This window comes from Desmodus rotundus, chromosome 9 (assembly GCF_022682495.2).
Source record: "Desmodus rotundus isolate HL8 chromosome 9, HLdesRot8A.1, whole genome shotgun sequence".
Lineage (NCBI taxonomy): Eukaryota > Metazoa > Chordata > Mammalia > Chiroptera > Phyllostomidae > Desmodus > Desmodus rotundus.
The window spans coordinates 21993099-22010843 of NC_071395.1; the positions used below are offsets into that span (position 1 = coordinate 21993099).

General features: G+C 42.3%; 1 protein-coding gene across 1 annotated transcript in view; it reads right to left on the bottom strand.

The window, feature by feature from the left end:
* CPE (carboxypeptidase E) overlaps positions 1 to 9824 on the bottom strand; it is a 68628-nt gene extending 58804 nt beyond the window's left edge. The window contains exon 1 of the mRNA XM_053911728.2: positions 9304 to 9824. Coding sequence (XP_053767703.1) covers positions 9304 to 9610 — 307 coding nt within the window. The 5' untranslated portion in view covers positions 9611 to 9824. The remainder of the gene's footprint in view (positions 1 to 9303) is intronic.
* Positions 9825 to 17745: the final 7921 nt, after the last annotated feature.

Genomic DNA, 17745 nt, shown 5'->3' on the forward strand with positions numbered 1-17745 from the left:
GAGGGAAAAGAAGAAGCAACTGTGGGGCCGTGTTAACCATTAGGTTCTCCTGGACTAGCTGAGAGGGTACACCTGACTTAGGGTCTTTACATGGAAGTAAAGGCAAGTTCGGCCAAGCACAGAAAGCCCTGGTAGAACACCTGAATGTGGTTGGAGGGGGCAAGAATAGCCCAAGAAAACTTCCTGAAAGAAAAGACTTCTGGAGAAATGATTTTTTTTTTAAGAGTAAGCCACTTAGATAAAACAGAAAACCCGTCAATTGCTGACAATAGCTAAACATAGAAGTAAAAACAAGAAAAATGAAGGTTATTTTATAGATGTGAATGAAATCTTATAAATACATAAACCAATTTGAAATTTAAAATAATTTAAAATGACTGTTCCACTGATGATTATCTTGCCATCACCAAGGCCTAGACAAAACCCATATGTCTACACAGTATGTTAGTCTATTCATCTATATAGTATATTCACTATACATCTACACAATATTCACATGAGAATTTCCTGTCCGTATTTTCTATTGCTTTAACATTATCCAAAACCTGAACTTGAATGTTGAGAAAATACATTTAACAAGTGGATTTCCCATTGTGTGAGTGCTCTAAAGGTCCTTTTGACTTTGTAAAGTTAATGCAGTTTCCAAAAGTGTGTTAACTTAAATCCCACGATGCTGATTATGTGAGGAATTTGGCTTAATGTTTACTGAGTTCCCACAATGAATAAGACTGGTTTGCTCCAATAAAATTTAAAAAAAAAAAGTGCTGAACAATGTCACGATTTGAGACAAATGAAACTATTTCAATAGGACTGTTGTACTTTAAAATCAGTTGTTCAACACTGTATCGAAAACACAGAAAGGACACCCATCACATTTTAGTTTGCAATATGTGATGGCAAGCTGCATTTCCAGTAGCCTCCCTTGTAGATATTGTCTTTACGCTTGCTGCATCAATAACAGCATGAGGAACCCTTTGACCTTTGAACACACATTTTCCAGAATCAAGTAATGTGCCCACTGGTTAAACAGTATGCCAGTTAAGCTCAACATGCATGAAAGAGTGAATCCAAAGCAAGAGACAAATTAACACATTTCGATGCAAAGGCTCTGCCTAAAGGAGTGACTGACAAAGTGAAAGACCATATACATAGTGGATATTCATTAAATATTCCCTAAATTAAATTACTAGTAGTAGCTATATTGACAAAAGCTTACATTTTCTTCTCATAGTGGAAAATTGATTTTAGCGTGGCATACCATGCAGCAATTTTTGATGGTCATAAGAAAAGTCTGTTGTGAAATTACTGATTAGGTAGAAAAGCTAGAAAAAAAAGTATTCAGGCCACTCACTGGTCAGGGAGGTGACAGTCCAACCTTCACGATGAAGTCTTACTATCTGGAACTCATGACCAAAGTTTATCATCTGTGCAAGGTGTGGAACTGAGCTCTAGAAACAAAGTATTTCTTGGGGGAAAAATTACACAATGGAAATGAGAAGCAGCTGCATACTAAGGAAAGATTTTCTCGTTTGGAATACTTAGGCTATATGGGAAGAGAAATTGGATGGGCCCAATCAGACAGCATCACTTTGGATCTGAATATGAGTAGCTGCCTGCATATGAAAATACATGAGATAATTGTTGTTTTTCCCGATTACCTTGATGTGCATAACCACAGGAAAACCAGGAATTTTTTAGCAACCTGGTAAAGGTTATATTTAGTCTCATTTTAAAAATAAGTAGTCTGCATCCATTTTTAAAATAATCATCCTTCTTTTCAAATCAAACATTTTAAAATAAGGGGCATTATTATTATTGCAACTGCAAAATCAGCTCAAAACAGTTCTATTCTAATTAATGAGATAATGAGCTGTTTTTCAGAGACAGCAGACCAAAACCACATGTCATCCAGACGAAGGAGGCACCGAGGAGAGAACGTGGACCTCCAGCTACACCAGAAACCAGTCTCTCTCTCTCTCTCTCTCTCTCTCCCACTCTCTCTCTCTCTCTCTCACACACACACACACATACACACACACACACAAATACACACACAGAGGAAACCAAAGGACCAGGACATAACCAGAACTTGAACCCCAAAACCCTTTCAAAGTGAACAGTCCATTGTCCAGGAAGATCCAGTGCAGCCACCCCTTATCATAAATGGCCAAGTTCCAAGATCCTCCAATTCAAACTTGCTCATACCCGTTCCCCTGTAAACTCTTAAAACCCTTACACTAGCCCAGTGAGCAAGACGGGTTTGAGACACGCTAAGTTTCCCATCTTCTCTGCTGGCGCCTTCTTGATCAACGAACCCGTCCTTATTCCAAACTCTGACATTTTGAGTTATGGCCTTTCAAAGCCTCAGTACAGGAACCATGCTTAGCAGTGATTTTATAGTAAGCAGGTATTTGAAAAAAACAAAATATTTATTGGGAGTAGAAAGTTGTTCCAGGGTTTATATAATTAAATCATTTCTTTTTAAGAATCAACCCTGTAATACGCCGCCTTATCCTTCAAAGGTTACAAATTGGAGACAGTTAAAGATATAGGTAAATTGTTTGAATAAACAATTTGAATAAAAGGTACTGGTAACACAAACACGCTCCTCTCTGAGGCTATACTTTATTAGAAAGAGCTGCCTGCTGGGTTGCCTGCAAAACACCATATCCCGAACTTTTAAAGGAAGAGAAACATTCACAGAGCCATGGACTGGCAGCAATTCAGCAAAAAGAGAAGGGAAGGAAAGAGCAAATTTAAACATGTTTCAAATTGGAGCTTGTTTGGCCCATCAGCTACCTGTCAGAGCGGCCTCGGGTACACGGGCCCTGCAAGTGTTTGGCTTGAATGCCACTTCCCGAGGGAAGGGGGGATGAAAACCTGCAGGTGCATGACGTCCACGTTCCAAGAGCACTCAGTTCTTAGTCTGCAACACGAAGGACTCATGCAGATTTTTAAAAGGTCAAAAATTTTACAAAGTGAACTTTTACTTACTATCTTTGGAGCTTTTATTTAATATCTTTAGAACTTTGACTTAACCTTTAAAAAGCAGTTTGGCTTTCTACAATGTCTCAAAAGGAAAAGAGCCTCCTACCAGGGCAGTTGCAACAGACGGCGCACACAAGCGCTCCACTGAGACCGGGAAGGACCAGCAGCTGCGGGATCTCTCCATCATGCCATCTGCATGCACCACGTTAATCTCAGACATAAGAAAAACATTATTTCTGTCCTCTCTTGTGTCATATTCCGTCATGCTAACATACATAAAGTCAACACTGACTTTCAACATGGCTTTGTTTGCTGACGCGTATTTCTGCTGATTTGAGAAATGTTATTTATTCTACAAATATTCACTGAGTGGCCACCATGTGCTAAACATAGGTCTAGACAGTTTGCACAAAATACAACCCCTGGCCAGAAGAAGCTCTCACAGCCTACCAGGGGAACACTTAGACCAACAATGGAAAAATGCCATAATAAAGGTAATAATAATGGTTGACACATAATGAATTAATAAGAACTTTATATTTCCTACTTCACTTAGTCATCACATTATTGTCATTTCATAGGCAATGAATTTGGGACTTACAAGGGATGTGACTTGCCCAAGAGCATTTCGTTAACAACAGGAAGAGAAAGGATCCAAACTCATACCCCTTGACATCAAAGCATGTACGATAACCCTTTACATTACAGCTCTTCGGGGGACTGTGGAAGCACAGAGAAAGGAGCCCCGTGGGGGTGAGAAAATGGGCAGGGATGCCAAAGACGGTGTCGGAGACCTTCCACTTAACACTGAGTCTGAAAAAGAGTAAATTAGTCGGGTTCTGCGTAGTTTCATCAAATTCTTCAGGAAAATAAGTTAGTTTGCCAGAGTAAATGTTGGAATTGCCCTACATTTATTTAATAACCTGAGGAAACAACCATAAAAACATGCTCAAACAAGGATGAACACTTTCACTATTCCTATTGAATAAAGCAAAAGATAAAGTCAAACCGAACAAAAGTGGAAATGACCCGCATCTTAAAGATCAATCAAGGGCAAACACTTGTGAACAAGGACGCATGATGAGAGGGTGAGAGTCCGGGCTCCCGGCTGGGCCCGAGCAATGCCACCGGGCCAGGGAAGCCCTGAGCCGGTCTCGGGTGGTGGCGCGGCCAAGCAGGCCGACTCCAAATGAGCGCAAGGCCAGTGCGGCACGTTTTCCAGACTGACTGAAAGTGAAGAAAAATTTTAACAAACTAGCTCATCTTCATAACTAGATGAAAGCAACTTCACTCAATTCTTTTCTATATACTATACTACTCTGGCCTCCCAGCAACCCCATGAGGTATGAGTTTTTAAAGTATCCCTATTTTATAGACAAGAAAAAGAGGTAACTAGACATTAAAGCATGAAGCTACTTAATAAAAGAATGGGATGGCATTTATTACCTTAATCTTTCTAGTCAAAATTATCTGTCCTGTGTCTCGTTGCCTTGGAATCATGTTCTTAATTCAATAAGCATATCTTAAGAGCTTACTCTGCATAAATCACTATGCGGGCACTTAATGGGCAAAAAATGGAAAACACATGTGTCCCACCCCCGAAGAACTCCTCGTATGCATCGCTCTGCTAGAGAATTACCAAATTGCTCCTTCATAATACAGCGAATGTTGATGGGCTAAGGCCATATTTCTCAAACTAGTGTAAAGCTAATTCCAAGATGAGCTCCTTCCAAAAAAAAAAAAAAAAAAAAAGCTTCCATGGTGAAAGGAGGCAGGGAAATGCCATCTGATACATGTCTGATTTGGAGGTCTCAGACATACATCATCATAGGAAGGGTTCTGCAATGTACAAACCTGTTTATCTTTGTGCAGCTAATTTATCAAACCAAGCCGAACGAATGTCCCATTAAATACACTCCCCGAAAAGCTGGGTGATATGTCACTCCCTGCATGGGCTATTTTTGCATTTGTCAAAAATATCTTTCCCAAAGGAAGTGTCTGCGAAGGCAGGGATTTCACCCTTCTGCTATGCCAATAAGGGAGGCGCTGGCAGATGATTCCTTTCCCACCTCCCCATCAGTTGCCATAGAAAGCTGCCTATTTTATCTTAGCATAGGACATGACGTGAGGGGCCAGCCCGATTTCTCCTCTTCCATTAGCCAATCACAAGTCAATCAAGTACATTATTTCTGGCAAGAGCTGCACTGACTCATTCAGGTCTAAAAATAACTCTTGACCACATGTGGTCATCGACATCCTTCTCCAGAATCGAACATCCACAGCCATTCATTGTAAGGTGTTACTCAATTGTAATCACTTCCCACTAATACATTCTGATCTGGTATGAAAGGAGGCCATGTAACCAAAATCCCCACTTCTTTTGTGTTTGTTTCTTATATGGAAATTTTGCCAGTATTAAGTGTTCCATCACAATCTTTGGCAAATGCACATTGGCATTCATACGCTGTAAATTTTAACAGATTTTGGGAGGAATGGGTCCAAAATAATCCTTCCAGCCTTGAGAGAGAAAAATCTATGCTCTAAAGAATGTTTCTAAGATAGCATTTTAGTTATAAATCATTCCCCAAGAGCCATCTTAAACTACACATCAAAGAATTCGTGTTTTAAACAAACTAATCTTACCTCATGTTTAACTCTGGGAGGAGTGGTCTGGGAATGGATTCCATTGCTTTGACATAAATGAAAAAAGGTTCCTTTTATCGGTATTGCAATGACAAATATGCACGCCTAGGAGAGTAAATGCTTGGGTTTGAGCACATGAGTCCCTATGTATAGAAATATTTTAGAAGTATAAAACATAAACAAACATAAAGAAAAATGGGGAATATGATGAGGCCTGGCAGGTATCACATCTAATGGAAACACATCTGAGCACCCAGAATCAGCCAAGAGGCCAGACAAAGTGCAAAGATTCGATCTTAGTTCAGTCTCCATCCCTGTCCCACCTTGGGGGCCCAGAATCACAGTATGTGAGGTGACGAGACTGGGGTCAAGACTGTTCGCAGTTCTCCTGAGGATGGCTGATACCCGTGGCCCTCCTCCAGCAGATTTTTGCAGGCCTCCAAAGCGATACAAAATGAAAATTAAGACCCAACATTCAGCTAGTCAAGAATCAAGCTGATTCCCACGGTGTCATAATAGAATACGTATGGATATTCCTTGCTGATCAATTCAAAACAATGTTCTTTCCCTTCTGTTGAATTCTAATGTAGAATATCTGAGATAATGAATCTTTTTCAGGAGAAAAGTTCAGGTTCAGGCCACAGCCTGATACCACACAAGTATGATGATCACTTCTTTCTGCTCAGGAAGAGAGCTGGTGGTATCAACAAACGCCTTCTCTGCATAATCCACGAATCTAACCCAGTAAACCTCTCACTTGCCAGTTCTACCACAGCGAAAGGCTTTTTGTGTGTATGTTTTGTTTGGGGAGAAGTTCCTCTATTATCTAACTAAATCCTTACACATTAGCTACATTTTCACATTTACTTGTTTATTTTTTTAATCCTCAACCCAGGAGATGTTTATTGATTTTAGAGAGAGAGAAACATCAATTGGTTGCTTCCTGTATGCACCCTGACCAGGAATCAAACCCACAACCTTCGGGGGTGGGTGGGGAGCGGCGAGCAGGGACCAAACCCTTAACATTTCAGTGTATGGGATGACACTCCAACCAACTGAGCCACCTGGCTGGGGCAAGCTACATTTTATTTTAATCCAGAAAAAGAATTTAGATTAAGAAAACTAACAAACTTGATACCTGGGCAACTTCATTAAAGTTTTAGTCAAGTAAATGAATTTTTCAGGCTAAATATCATTTCCTATTAGCTTAGTCACAAATGTTATTTCATACAAAAAACAGTCTTATTAGGTGAAAATAGTTAAGATAGTTGCCCTCTTTCAAAAGCCGAGGCCTCTTAAAACATCTACCCGCTATAAGCCACCCTGGAATTGGTACATTTCAATATTCAGCATTCTGTAAATATAGTTCCTACTTTCTAGTCATCCATTTTTCAATGACCAAAGCCTCCTGAACTGAGGTCCCTGGTGTCCTGTCACCAGTCCTCCCACACCATTCTTGCAGCCCTTCATACCTTTATACCTCCCTTTTAACTCCTGATTCCCAATTTGCCAGAGGGCAAGGACTATCTTGTGTATCACTGCACAGCCCGTAGAACCTGGCCCACCTAGAGTGTGTGGGGTGCTCGAAAAAAATGAAAGCATGTAGTTCTTATTTCTTAAAATATCTTCATCTAAAAGGAATTTGAAGGCCATCCAAGAATGCTTTCCTTTATCCAAAACTTCCTAAAAAGTTAATTCATACACATACACATACTATCAAACATATATTGATCAGATTTCTCCATTTTCTAGTGTTAAAAACAACACAACGGGCCCAAAATGGAGTCGCTTATGCTAAGCCCCACGTCACCAAATCAGGACAACTACAGTTTCAGCTGTCCCAGAAATGGAATCTTAAACCAGTCAAGCAGGAATCACCTGGTCAATGCTAGTTAGGTCAGCTTCCTGATAAGCCCCTGCCATCCTCTAAGGGAAAGTAACCTTGCAATAACCAACTTGCTTTTTTTTTGCCTACAACTTCCTTGTTCTCACTCTCTTCTGTGGGAAGTCTTCATTTTGCACAGCACCTTGGAGCTCCTTTGTATCTGCTGCCCAATTCATGAATCGTTGAATAAAGCCAGTAAGTTCTTTCAAATTTACTCAGCTGAATTTTGTTTTATAACACTAGTTCCCCAAAGATTTCTAACTTACTTATCTCCTCTTAAAGGTGGGGCAGGGTGGGGGTGGGGGGCATGGAGAGGGGGAGCAATCACTGTTGAGATTATTTAGTGTTCAAAATAATACAATACAATTAAAAATACAATAGACATTTTGTATTCAATTATTAATACCATGAACTTAAAATTTGCTTCATTTAACAAGAAATTATAAAGCACATAACATAAAACACATTTCTGAGTTCGTCTTCATAAAATGAATTAAATCTGTGTATTTTGTGTTTAGGAGGAATAGACCATTATATCTTTAGATACTGTGATATTCAGCAAATGACTGATCCAGACTGAAAATGACTGACTTTTCCCTAATTCGTACTGGGCGCCTGCCGTCAGCAGGCGTGGGCAGGGGTGGCTGGAAGGGGTCCCTACCTCGTTAGAGCTTGCGATCTGAAAGACACATTTACAAATCTTGACAAACTTTATACATTCCAGATATTCAAGCCAAAGAATTCTTGTTTTCATTTTCAAAAGCACATCACATTCGAACAGTAACATTATGTTAGACTTTTACTTCTACACTTGAAACAGGACAACACAAGTGAGCATTAGCTTGCCTATAATCTCCTTGAAAAAATAGCTGAGGTTACTTTCTATCAGAAGCCTCGGTCCTAAAGATAACTCTTCAGAGCAGAAACATGATGGGGGGGAGCCCCAAGAACAGTTTTAAATACCTCTGATTAATACTAAATGAGTCACATTTAACATAAATTAAATACTAAGGAGGAAGATGCATAAGATAACTAACTGTAAGGAAACGTCATCTGAAATAAAAATCTGGTCACAAACCACTCATCCCAAGTATCAAAAGCAGAAAAAATGGAATATTCCTTTTTCCTTAGAAAGGTGGAGTCCAGTTTCAAAATCCGAATGCCTGTCAGCGGCCACTTTCCCACCCTGAGAGGAGGGCCTACGGGGTTGCTAATATCCTTAACATTTCCTGCGCATCCACAATGCTCGTGCGCCTAAAACACACGTACAGGTAGAGATGGGTATGCAGAGCCTGCAGGATCCAATAAGGCTGGTCCTCTGGAAATTAGGCAGCAAATGATAAATGACTTTTCCTGGGTCCTCTTAAGTCCCCGCCCTCTGCACCTTAGCTTTCTACTCCTGTACGCAAGGGAGGTCAACCTCCATCCTGAGGATTCTATTATTCCCTCGAGTCTTTGATACAGCAAAGTGAGAGTGACCGCTGGGCTGGCGAAAGCACAGATTTGCTTGCTTCGTGCTCCTGCCTCCATCCCTCCAGGCTCTCTAGCCTCAGCTCACCAAAAGGTGGCCTAACGGCTGGGGAGGGAGGGAGAACCGCGGAGACAGGAACCCGGCAAACCACAGCGCTCTCGGTCAGGTTCATCCTCATCCCCATTCCTCCCCCTAATTCCCACCTTCCACCCCAGACGCCCTTTTCCACTGACACCGCTGGGCCCACCTTCCCCTCGCACCCCCGCTGCCACCACTCCAACCGTCTGCGGCTCTCGAGGGATGGCAGCGCCCTTACCAGGCTCGTGGACGCCAGGGTTGTCGGACAGCTCGATAACCAGGAGCTCCCGGCCCTCGAAGCTGCGCCCGACCGTGTAGATCCGGCTCACGGCGGTGCACTGCAGCCACACGGACACCAGCGCCTCGCGCAGCTCGGGGTAGCGGTGGTACTCGAAGGAGATGCCGTCTTCCTGCTGCAGCCGCCGGCGCCGCCTCATGCCCGCCGCGGGCGCCCCGGGCTCCTGGGCTTCGGCGCCCAGCAGCCACGCGCAGGCGGCCAGTGCCCCGCACAGCGCCAGCAGCGCCCGGCCTCTCCGCCCGGCCATCGCCCGTGCCTTTCTGCGCGGGCCGCCTCTTTTGTCTGCCTGGCCCCGGGACCGAGCTGGCCGGGCTGCGCTAGGGCGGCAAGTTCCGCACCAGCCTCCTCGTGTCTCACCTTCCCGGGTGGAATGAGTGTCCGCCCGTCCGCGGAGGCCACCCAGAGGAGAGGGGCGAGCCGCGCTGGGCGGGCTGCACTACCCGCCGCCGAGCCCAGGGGAGCTGCAGGAGAAACCACTGCGAGGAGGGGCCGCCGCGCCGTGAGCTCAGCTGATGCTGAGCTGCGCCGCTGCTTGCGCGATCTGTTGGCTCAGAACCACGTCAAAGGCTAGAGGGCTCGAGGGACCACACAGGTGATATGACAGCTGAGACCTGCGTTTGTAAACGTTGTTTTCATTGAGAAATCCATGACGTTGCGTGTCGAAAAAATACTCTTGTGTTGTGAGTGGAGCCTTCTAAAGTGACCAGTAGTCCAAGCCGACCTGGGTTTCCATCTTGATGCTCCAAGAATTGGAGAATATTCCAGAAAAAGGAAACAAAAAAGAGATATTGGCAACCACTTGCCTTCTTCCCGTGATGTATCTCTAATAACTGTTTTGATAGTTCAAACACAAACCCAAGGGATGGATTTTCATCTTTTCATCTATTGCAAGGTCTGGCTGGAAACCCGAACAGTTTGATTTACGGGGTTAACAGAATTTTTTTTTTTTAATCATTCCATCAGTTTGCAGATGCTGGTGTTAATTGTATTATGCACGTTCCTGGATTCTTCCAGAAAAAAAAAGAAAAAGATAAAGTACAACTCTTGGGGGTGCGCTAGACAAAGGATTTATTTTGGCACTAAGATTAAATCTTTTAGGAGCTGCGTATTTGGGTGGTTCTGGCTCTGGTTGTAACCAAGATGTGGCCAGGACTGCAGTCACCTGAGGCCTTGATTAGGGCTGGAGAACCTTCTTCCAAGAAAAAATAAAAAATAAAAAGATTAAATCCTATTATAGAAAGAAAACTCTGATAATAAAATATAACATCTACATTCTCCTCTCAAAGTTACTATAAAAATATAAAACCATTTACAGCTTTAAATACCCAGTCTGTAGACAGGGTTGATATTCCTGGAGCAGATGTTATTCTGATGAGGTTGCCATTTGGATTTAAGAACAGCACGAATCTAAATAAATAAATAATCCATTGGGTATTTCCACCAAGCAGAAAAACTGGACACTGTGTAGGTCATTTTCATACTAGACATTTTTTTTCTTAACTTGCTCTTTCTCCATCTAACAATGAATTGCACTGAAGTTAAAAAGAAAATTGTCTCCTAGATTAGGATCCAGATATTTAAATGATTTCATTGGATTAAAAAAAAATGCTGCTGGAGAGGCTGGCCCCCAGCCCCTTCGCCTATCTTCATTCCCCCCCAGGCGCATGGACCTTCTTTTGGGGGTATTTTGGGGGAAAGCTGCCACTCTAAAGACATGCCACTGGGTTGAATTTGGATCCAGCCACGTTCTTTGTCGATGTAGGCAGAGCTAAGAACTGTATATTTTCCACTACGACCAGCCTGTGTTTGATTACATGGTCCAGAAGTTTGAAACCAGAGTTATAATTATGCTTCTAAAATCAAGCCCAAAAGAGCAACCTTGGAAACTTAGAGAAGGAAAACAGAGTAGCTCAAAACCAATAACTTCAGAAGCGGAAGGGTAAGATTTTCATGTTAGCAGTCTATGGTCACCATACTCATTTGTGGCTAGGTGGGGCATATCAACTGGTGACGGCACAGGGAAACAGCATATTATTCTGTGTGGCCTTGCAGCTGTCTCTCTAAATGAAGGGCGTGTTTCCTATTTTCTCTCAAATCTCAATTTTATGGGTTGTTGTTTACTTTTTTTGAAAAAATGGGTGGAATCCTATCAACTACGTGGTCTCACTTGAGAGGGCTCTCTTTGCATCTTCGAAGTTTGCTTCTCTTATCTGTAAAATGAAAGATTTGGATTGGATTATTCATTTGTGAAAGTGCAGATTCCTAAGCTCCCAGCAACACAGTAGGTCGGAGATGGGTTTCAGGTTTTAATAAGAACACCCCGTATTTCTGACTTTGATGTTTGACTAACAAACAAACATACTTCAAGAAATACTGTCCTATGTTTCCTAAAGTCTCTTTCTAATCTAAAATGCAATGCTTCTGGAAGTTTTCTCCTTTAGAAAAATTCCTGCTCATCTGGTGACAGAGCTCCTCCCTTATTATTGGGCATACCACATATACCAAAGAATCAGTTCAAAGGAACTAAACCTTGGTCTTTGAATTCTGGTCTATTTTAGGTGTAGGTCAGCTTCACTGGAGTGTATATTACTTGTTTGTGACTTCCCAGGCCATTAAGTAAAAGGTGATATGTCCATCCCGATTGCTAGATAGGAAATCTTGCATGGCAGGTCTCTAACATGTTTAACTTCGTGTACCCATAGTAAAATACAGGAGGCAATCCGTATTTCAAATTGTGCGTGTGCAAGAAAGAGAGCTTTTCTTCATGTCACCTCTGGACACCTGTATGGGCATATTAAGCTCCCCAAACCTCCATTCCTACATTACCTCTGCCATTTGCAAATCCAGAAACGATCTCTGTATCTCGAACCTTTTATTCCCTCCTTCTGAAGTCCTCTCTAAAATTCTTCTACACCATAAAAGTTCTGTAAACACATAGCTCAAAAGCCCTCCGATGGTGTGCTGGTAAGTGCTTACAAACAGTCAGCTCTCTGGGGTGTGGGTGGGACCCTGGGTTAGAGTGTTTGCTGATTTCTGTGGTGTAAATACTCCCACCATGGCTGATTTCAAATTAATAATGTGACATCACTGAGCATGGCAGTTGAGAAGAGGTATGCCCTGTGTACCTTTATATGGTGTGGGGGTGTGTACAAATTCTTTATACTCCTCCTGCTCAAGAGGGGTGTTTCGTTCCCTCCCTTCCACTTGAGTGTAGACAAGACTCAGTGGCTGGCTTCTAGTGAACATAATACAGCGGAAGTGATAGGATGTGTCTACCAAAATTAGGTTATAAAAGGACTGCAGCTTCCATTTCTCTCTCTCTCTTTCTCTTTTTCTTTCTCTCCCCATCTCTTCCTCTCTCCCTCTCCTTCTCTTATCACTTGTCCTTGGGAGGAATTTGGCTGCCATATTGTAGAGAAGCCCACACACACAGCAAAAAATCTGATGGAGGCCTCTGTCCAATAGCCTGTGGGACTGACATCCTCCATCCAACAGTCTGTGAATTACTGAGGCCTGTCAACAACCAGTGAGCAAGCTTGGAAGCAAACCCTTCAGCCTCAGCTCAGCCTTCAGATGGCTGCATTTCTGCCAGCTTGATTGATTAGAGACCCTGAGTCAGAACAACCCAGCTAAGCAGCAACCAGGTTCCAGACCTACAGAAATTGTGCAGGTTTTAAGTGCTATGGTTGGGGCAGTTCGTTATGCAGCACTAGATAACTAATACATATAGTATATCTCCCATACAGATACAATAGACACAAGTAACCCCAGAAACAGCAATAATAAAATGTGGCAACATAATAAGTGATGAATTTTGATTGTTTATTGCTTCTGTTCTTCACATAATTTAATTGCAAGTTTATATAATTTATTTTTTTATAAATAATGGCTATGTTTAACAAGTGATTCATAGAAATCTTTCAGTTGTAATAACCGGTGCTTGCAATTTGGTATGAGTGTCTGCAGGCACCCACTTTATTCATCCCTAGGCTCCATTTCTCACTCAGCATTATTCCCTCCCTTGCCGGCTGGCCCCCGTCTGTATTTCCACGTAGGGGCAATATTGTAGTGCAGTTCCACTTTCATGGACCTTCTACGTCAGAATCACCAGGTGAGCATGGCCACATTCCAGACCAATTGAATCCAATTTTCTGGGAATAGGGCTTGTAATCTGCATTTGAATAAACTCTCTCCAACACCCCCACCCCACCCTCTAGTGGTGATTCTGATATACAATAATACTGGAGGAACAATGGTTGAAGAGACTGATTTTGAAGTTTGATAGAACATAGAACAATGTTCTAATCCCAGCTCTATTGTTTCCAGAAATGGCTCAATAACTTCATCTGAAAATGAGGGACACTATGAGCATTTCATGGAACAGTGGCTGCAGGGGGTGGGCATGAGAGAAGTGCTCAATGAACAGAAGCCTTCGGTGTCCTTCCCCTCCTTGCTGGGACCAACTCCCCAATCACAGTACCCTCTCGTTGGCCACTGCAGTGCCCATCCTGCTTCCAAATCCTTCCTCCTGCTTTCTGAACTCCGAACACCAGTGCCTGTCATTCCTTGGTAGCACTGAAGAAATTCTCTTAGCCAGCCTTCACGAAGCATCTCTCCATTCGCACTGGGAGGCACACTGACGGAAGCCTGTGTTCCTGACCCCAGCTGCGGCTGCTCTCACACTCTCGCTTCTCTCATCACTGGGTTGCGCTCTTACCAAGAGTCAGTCAGGTGTGCCACCAAAACGTTCGTGCCAGGTTTACCTGTAGTTATGTAATTAAAAACTAGGCAAACTGATAAATACAAGGGTAGAAAAACAGTTAAATGCTTTCGGAAGCACTCGAATTTTTTAAATGGCATTAGGTATAGATGAGAAAACAGCGAAGGACTGACAAAAACTCATAAAAGTCTCTCACGATTCTATTAGACTGATTCAAAAACCTGTCCCTCTATTTTAAAGAAACTGAAACTGATAGAAACTGATAATGATAGAAAATGCATTATGGAAAAAAATGGTGCTGTTCCTACAATCAGCAAACAACCAATGGATAAATAGGAGGTCTGTCCAGACGGTATCCAGCCATATAATATGAAAAATAGAGACAAGTATTGAAGAAGATGCAAGATACAAGAAACATTGTACATAGGACAATAACACCCCAGTCCCCTTCAAAGTAGGCACCTTGGGACCTCACACAGTTCTCCCAATCGCCATCAGCTGCCCTGTCGAATTTTCCTGAATCTCATTGATGGTCTGAAATCTCTTCCCTTTCAAAGGTGATTTTAGTTCTGGGAAAAGCCAGGAGTCACAGGGCACCAAATCAGGGCTGTAGGGGGTTTGAGCCACCTGGGTGATTTGATGTTTCCCTAAAAAACTGCATGAGACGTGATGCAGGAGCAGGCATGTTGTTGTGATGAAGCTGTCAATCACCAGTTGCCCAGAGCTGAGGCCCTCTGAATCATCCAAATAGTTTCCACAGAGGAATGTTCAAGCTTAACACAAAATTGGATGCAGATTTGTTGCTCTACTGGCTCATTCATTTTGAATACAATGGCCTCACAGTACATGTACTCACTCAGTGACTCTCCACCCCCACTGACTAGTACAGTGAAGTTGTCATTGTTCACACACGTGCATTCCAGTCCACTCTCCTTGGCTGCCAGGTTACATCAGGTCGTGCAAACCGATCTCATTACATTAACAATGGCTAGACTTTTTTCCAGACAGACCTCACGTATGCTTGTGTTTTAAGTTAAAATAAATTCTTAAAATTGTGCTTGGACACTTCATGTTTTTATGATTCTCTTCCTTCACTGATTTTTTTGCCCTTACTGAACTCACTACCTATTCCATTTGTATCAGTTAAGATATTTCCCACAGCAGACAGGTGACAATCAAATGCATTCTGAACACATTGCTTGAATCAGCTGGACAGCACTTCATCCACAAGTAGCACCACTGAACATTTAATTGCCAACTCAAATTAAATGTGGTCCAAAGGCTTTATCATTGTTTTTGTACAACTCTACCCTGCACAGATACTCTCTATCCCAGTGGCTACACCAGTCTTACTGACCATCCAGCAACACTGCCTCGCTAAAATATAGTATGAGCCATATACGTAACTGCAAATTTTCTGGTAGCTATGTTAAAATCATAAAAAGGAACGGGTGAAATTAATTTTAATGATAGTTTGTTCAACCCACTATTTCCCAAGTACTAACATTTTAACTGGTAATATAAAACATATTAATGAAATACTTTTTCATGCTAAGTCTTTAAAATCTAGTGTGTAACTTACACCATAGCACATCGGCGCAGTTCAGACTGGCTACATTCCAAGTGCTCAGTAGCCACACGTGACTAGTGACAACTGCGCTGGGTAGCTGACACTTCTGGCTGTTCCTATATTCTTATTTTCTAAAACGATTCCTTCTGCTTTGTCTTCACAGTTATAACCAGTTATTTCTTGCCTGGACTATGGCAACATCCTCCCCTGGAGGTCACTCCTCTCTGTCACTGGTTAAAACCACCTTCTCCGTTGTTCACCTTGATGACACTACCTGCCCTCCTGAGACATCCATCATTCAGTGGGCCAAAGCTGGAGCCAGGAGCCTCTTCCTCAGAGAATTTCATTAGAGAGCCAAGGAAATCTTACTTCTTGAGCCTCCTCCTGCTTCTTTCACTTTATGCTCTCTCTCAAGTGATTATGTCAAGTTCCTGCACCACCGTCCCCCAAACTACAACCATATTTGGATCTACATGATCCCTACACCTCCTCAGCTGTCTTTCGTCCTCCCAGGGCCAACCTTATTCCCTAGTCCCCATTCCTATGCCCTTCTTCTGCACCAGGCAAACTTACTCTCTCCTATACTTTCAGATCCTCTTTTGCTTCTCGCATTTCTGCCGTTGCACAATTCTCTCCTATCCGGAGGGAAGGAAGGAAGGAAGGGAGGAAGGAAGGAAGGAAAGAAGGAAAGAAGGGCGAGTAATTCTCACCTGAGTTCACTTTCCCCGTTAGTCATCATCCAAACACCTCAACTTTCTCACCTCTTATTCACTCTTCTACTCAACTTTTACTCTATAGCTTCTACTCATGTAATAAGAGTTAACACTCAATGACCTTTCCAGGGCTTCCTCAGGACCCCACGCTTGGCCTTTGGTCCTGCTCCATCTTCATACTGTAGCTCATGGTTTCAATTATTACATCTCTGCTCCACGTTTATAACTCCCAAGACTCAGAGTCCTATATCCATTCCATCCCACTTAGAGACAGAGACCAGTCTGCCTTGTGTGTTTGCCTCCACAGCCTAGCACAGTGAGTGACACAGTCATAGCTGTTCAATATGATTACAGATGAATGAATGACTCAGTCAACTCTTTCCCCACATTGGTAATACTCTGCTTACTCAACAAGCTCCCCTGCTCCCACGGCCTCCTGCAGGATCCCTTTACTGACGTGATGCAACAACCAGTTTCCTCTTCAGTCATCAACCGCATTTGCCAAGCTGCTTGCATGCAACGAGTCACTCGCCAAGTTTCATATTCTATCTATGTAATCATTCAGTGTAGTTCCTAGTCTGTCTACATTCTTTTTGTCAGTATTATAATTTTAAGTCTACCCTGCCACAAATACAATATTCAGAGAGAAAAGTGGGTTTTCTTTTATGCTCTTACCTTTAGAAATTAAATTACTGAAATGAAAATCAAATTGCCAATTTCTATTAGAGAAACACCTCCAAGAATGATGAGTTTTCCCTTCATCTGCTGGAAGCTGACCAACACAAACAATGCATAACAACTTTATGATGTAAGAAGCTAGTGATTTATAGTTCTCAGGGATATGGAGTATTTTGAAGATGTACAAAGAAGTACAGGAATTTTTCATTATAAACAATAACTACACCTTGTCTATTATGTACTTTTCAATCTCTGATATTTCCTGTACCTTTTTAAATCTCAAGTGTCCAAGAAAGAAAGCTGGTTGCCTCTTTGTTTTGCACAACATGTGAGACATCAAGGTAAAACGGTCCCTTATTTGTAAAAGCTGCTCATTTCCCTGCAAGAATACAAAATTACAACTGTGTGTGAATAGATTTTGTCCACCCGTATATGTTAAGTGTCCTGCCTTGACCAACACGTTGGAAGATTCTCTGTTTCTAGATGGACTAGCCAAGGTATTGATGAGGCCAAAATTAAGGTTAATTAATGGTTCGTGTACACAAAATAGTCATGAGGATGTAAAGTACAGCATAGGAAATATAGTCAATAATATTGTAATAACTGTATACGGGACCAGGTGAGTACCAGAAATATCAGGGGGAATGCTTTGTAAAGTGTATGACTGCTTAACCACTATGCTGTCCACCTGAAACTAATAG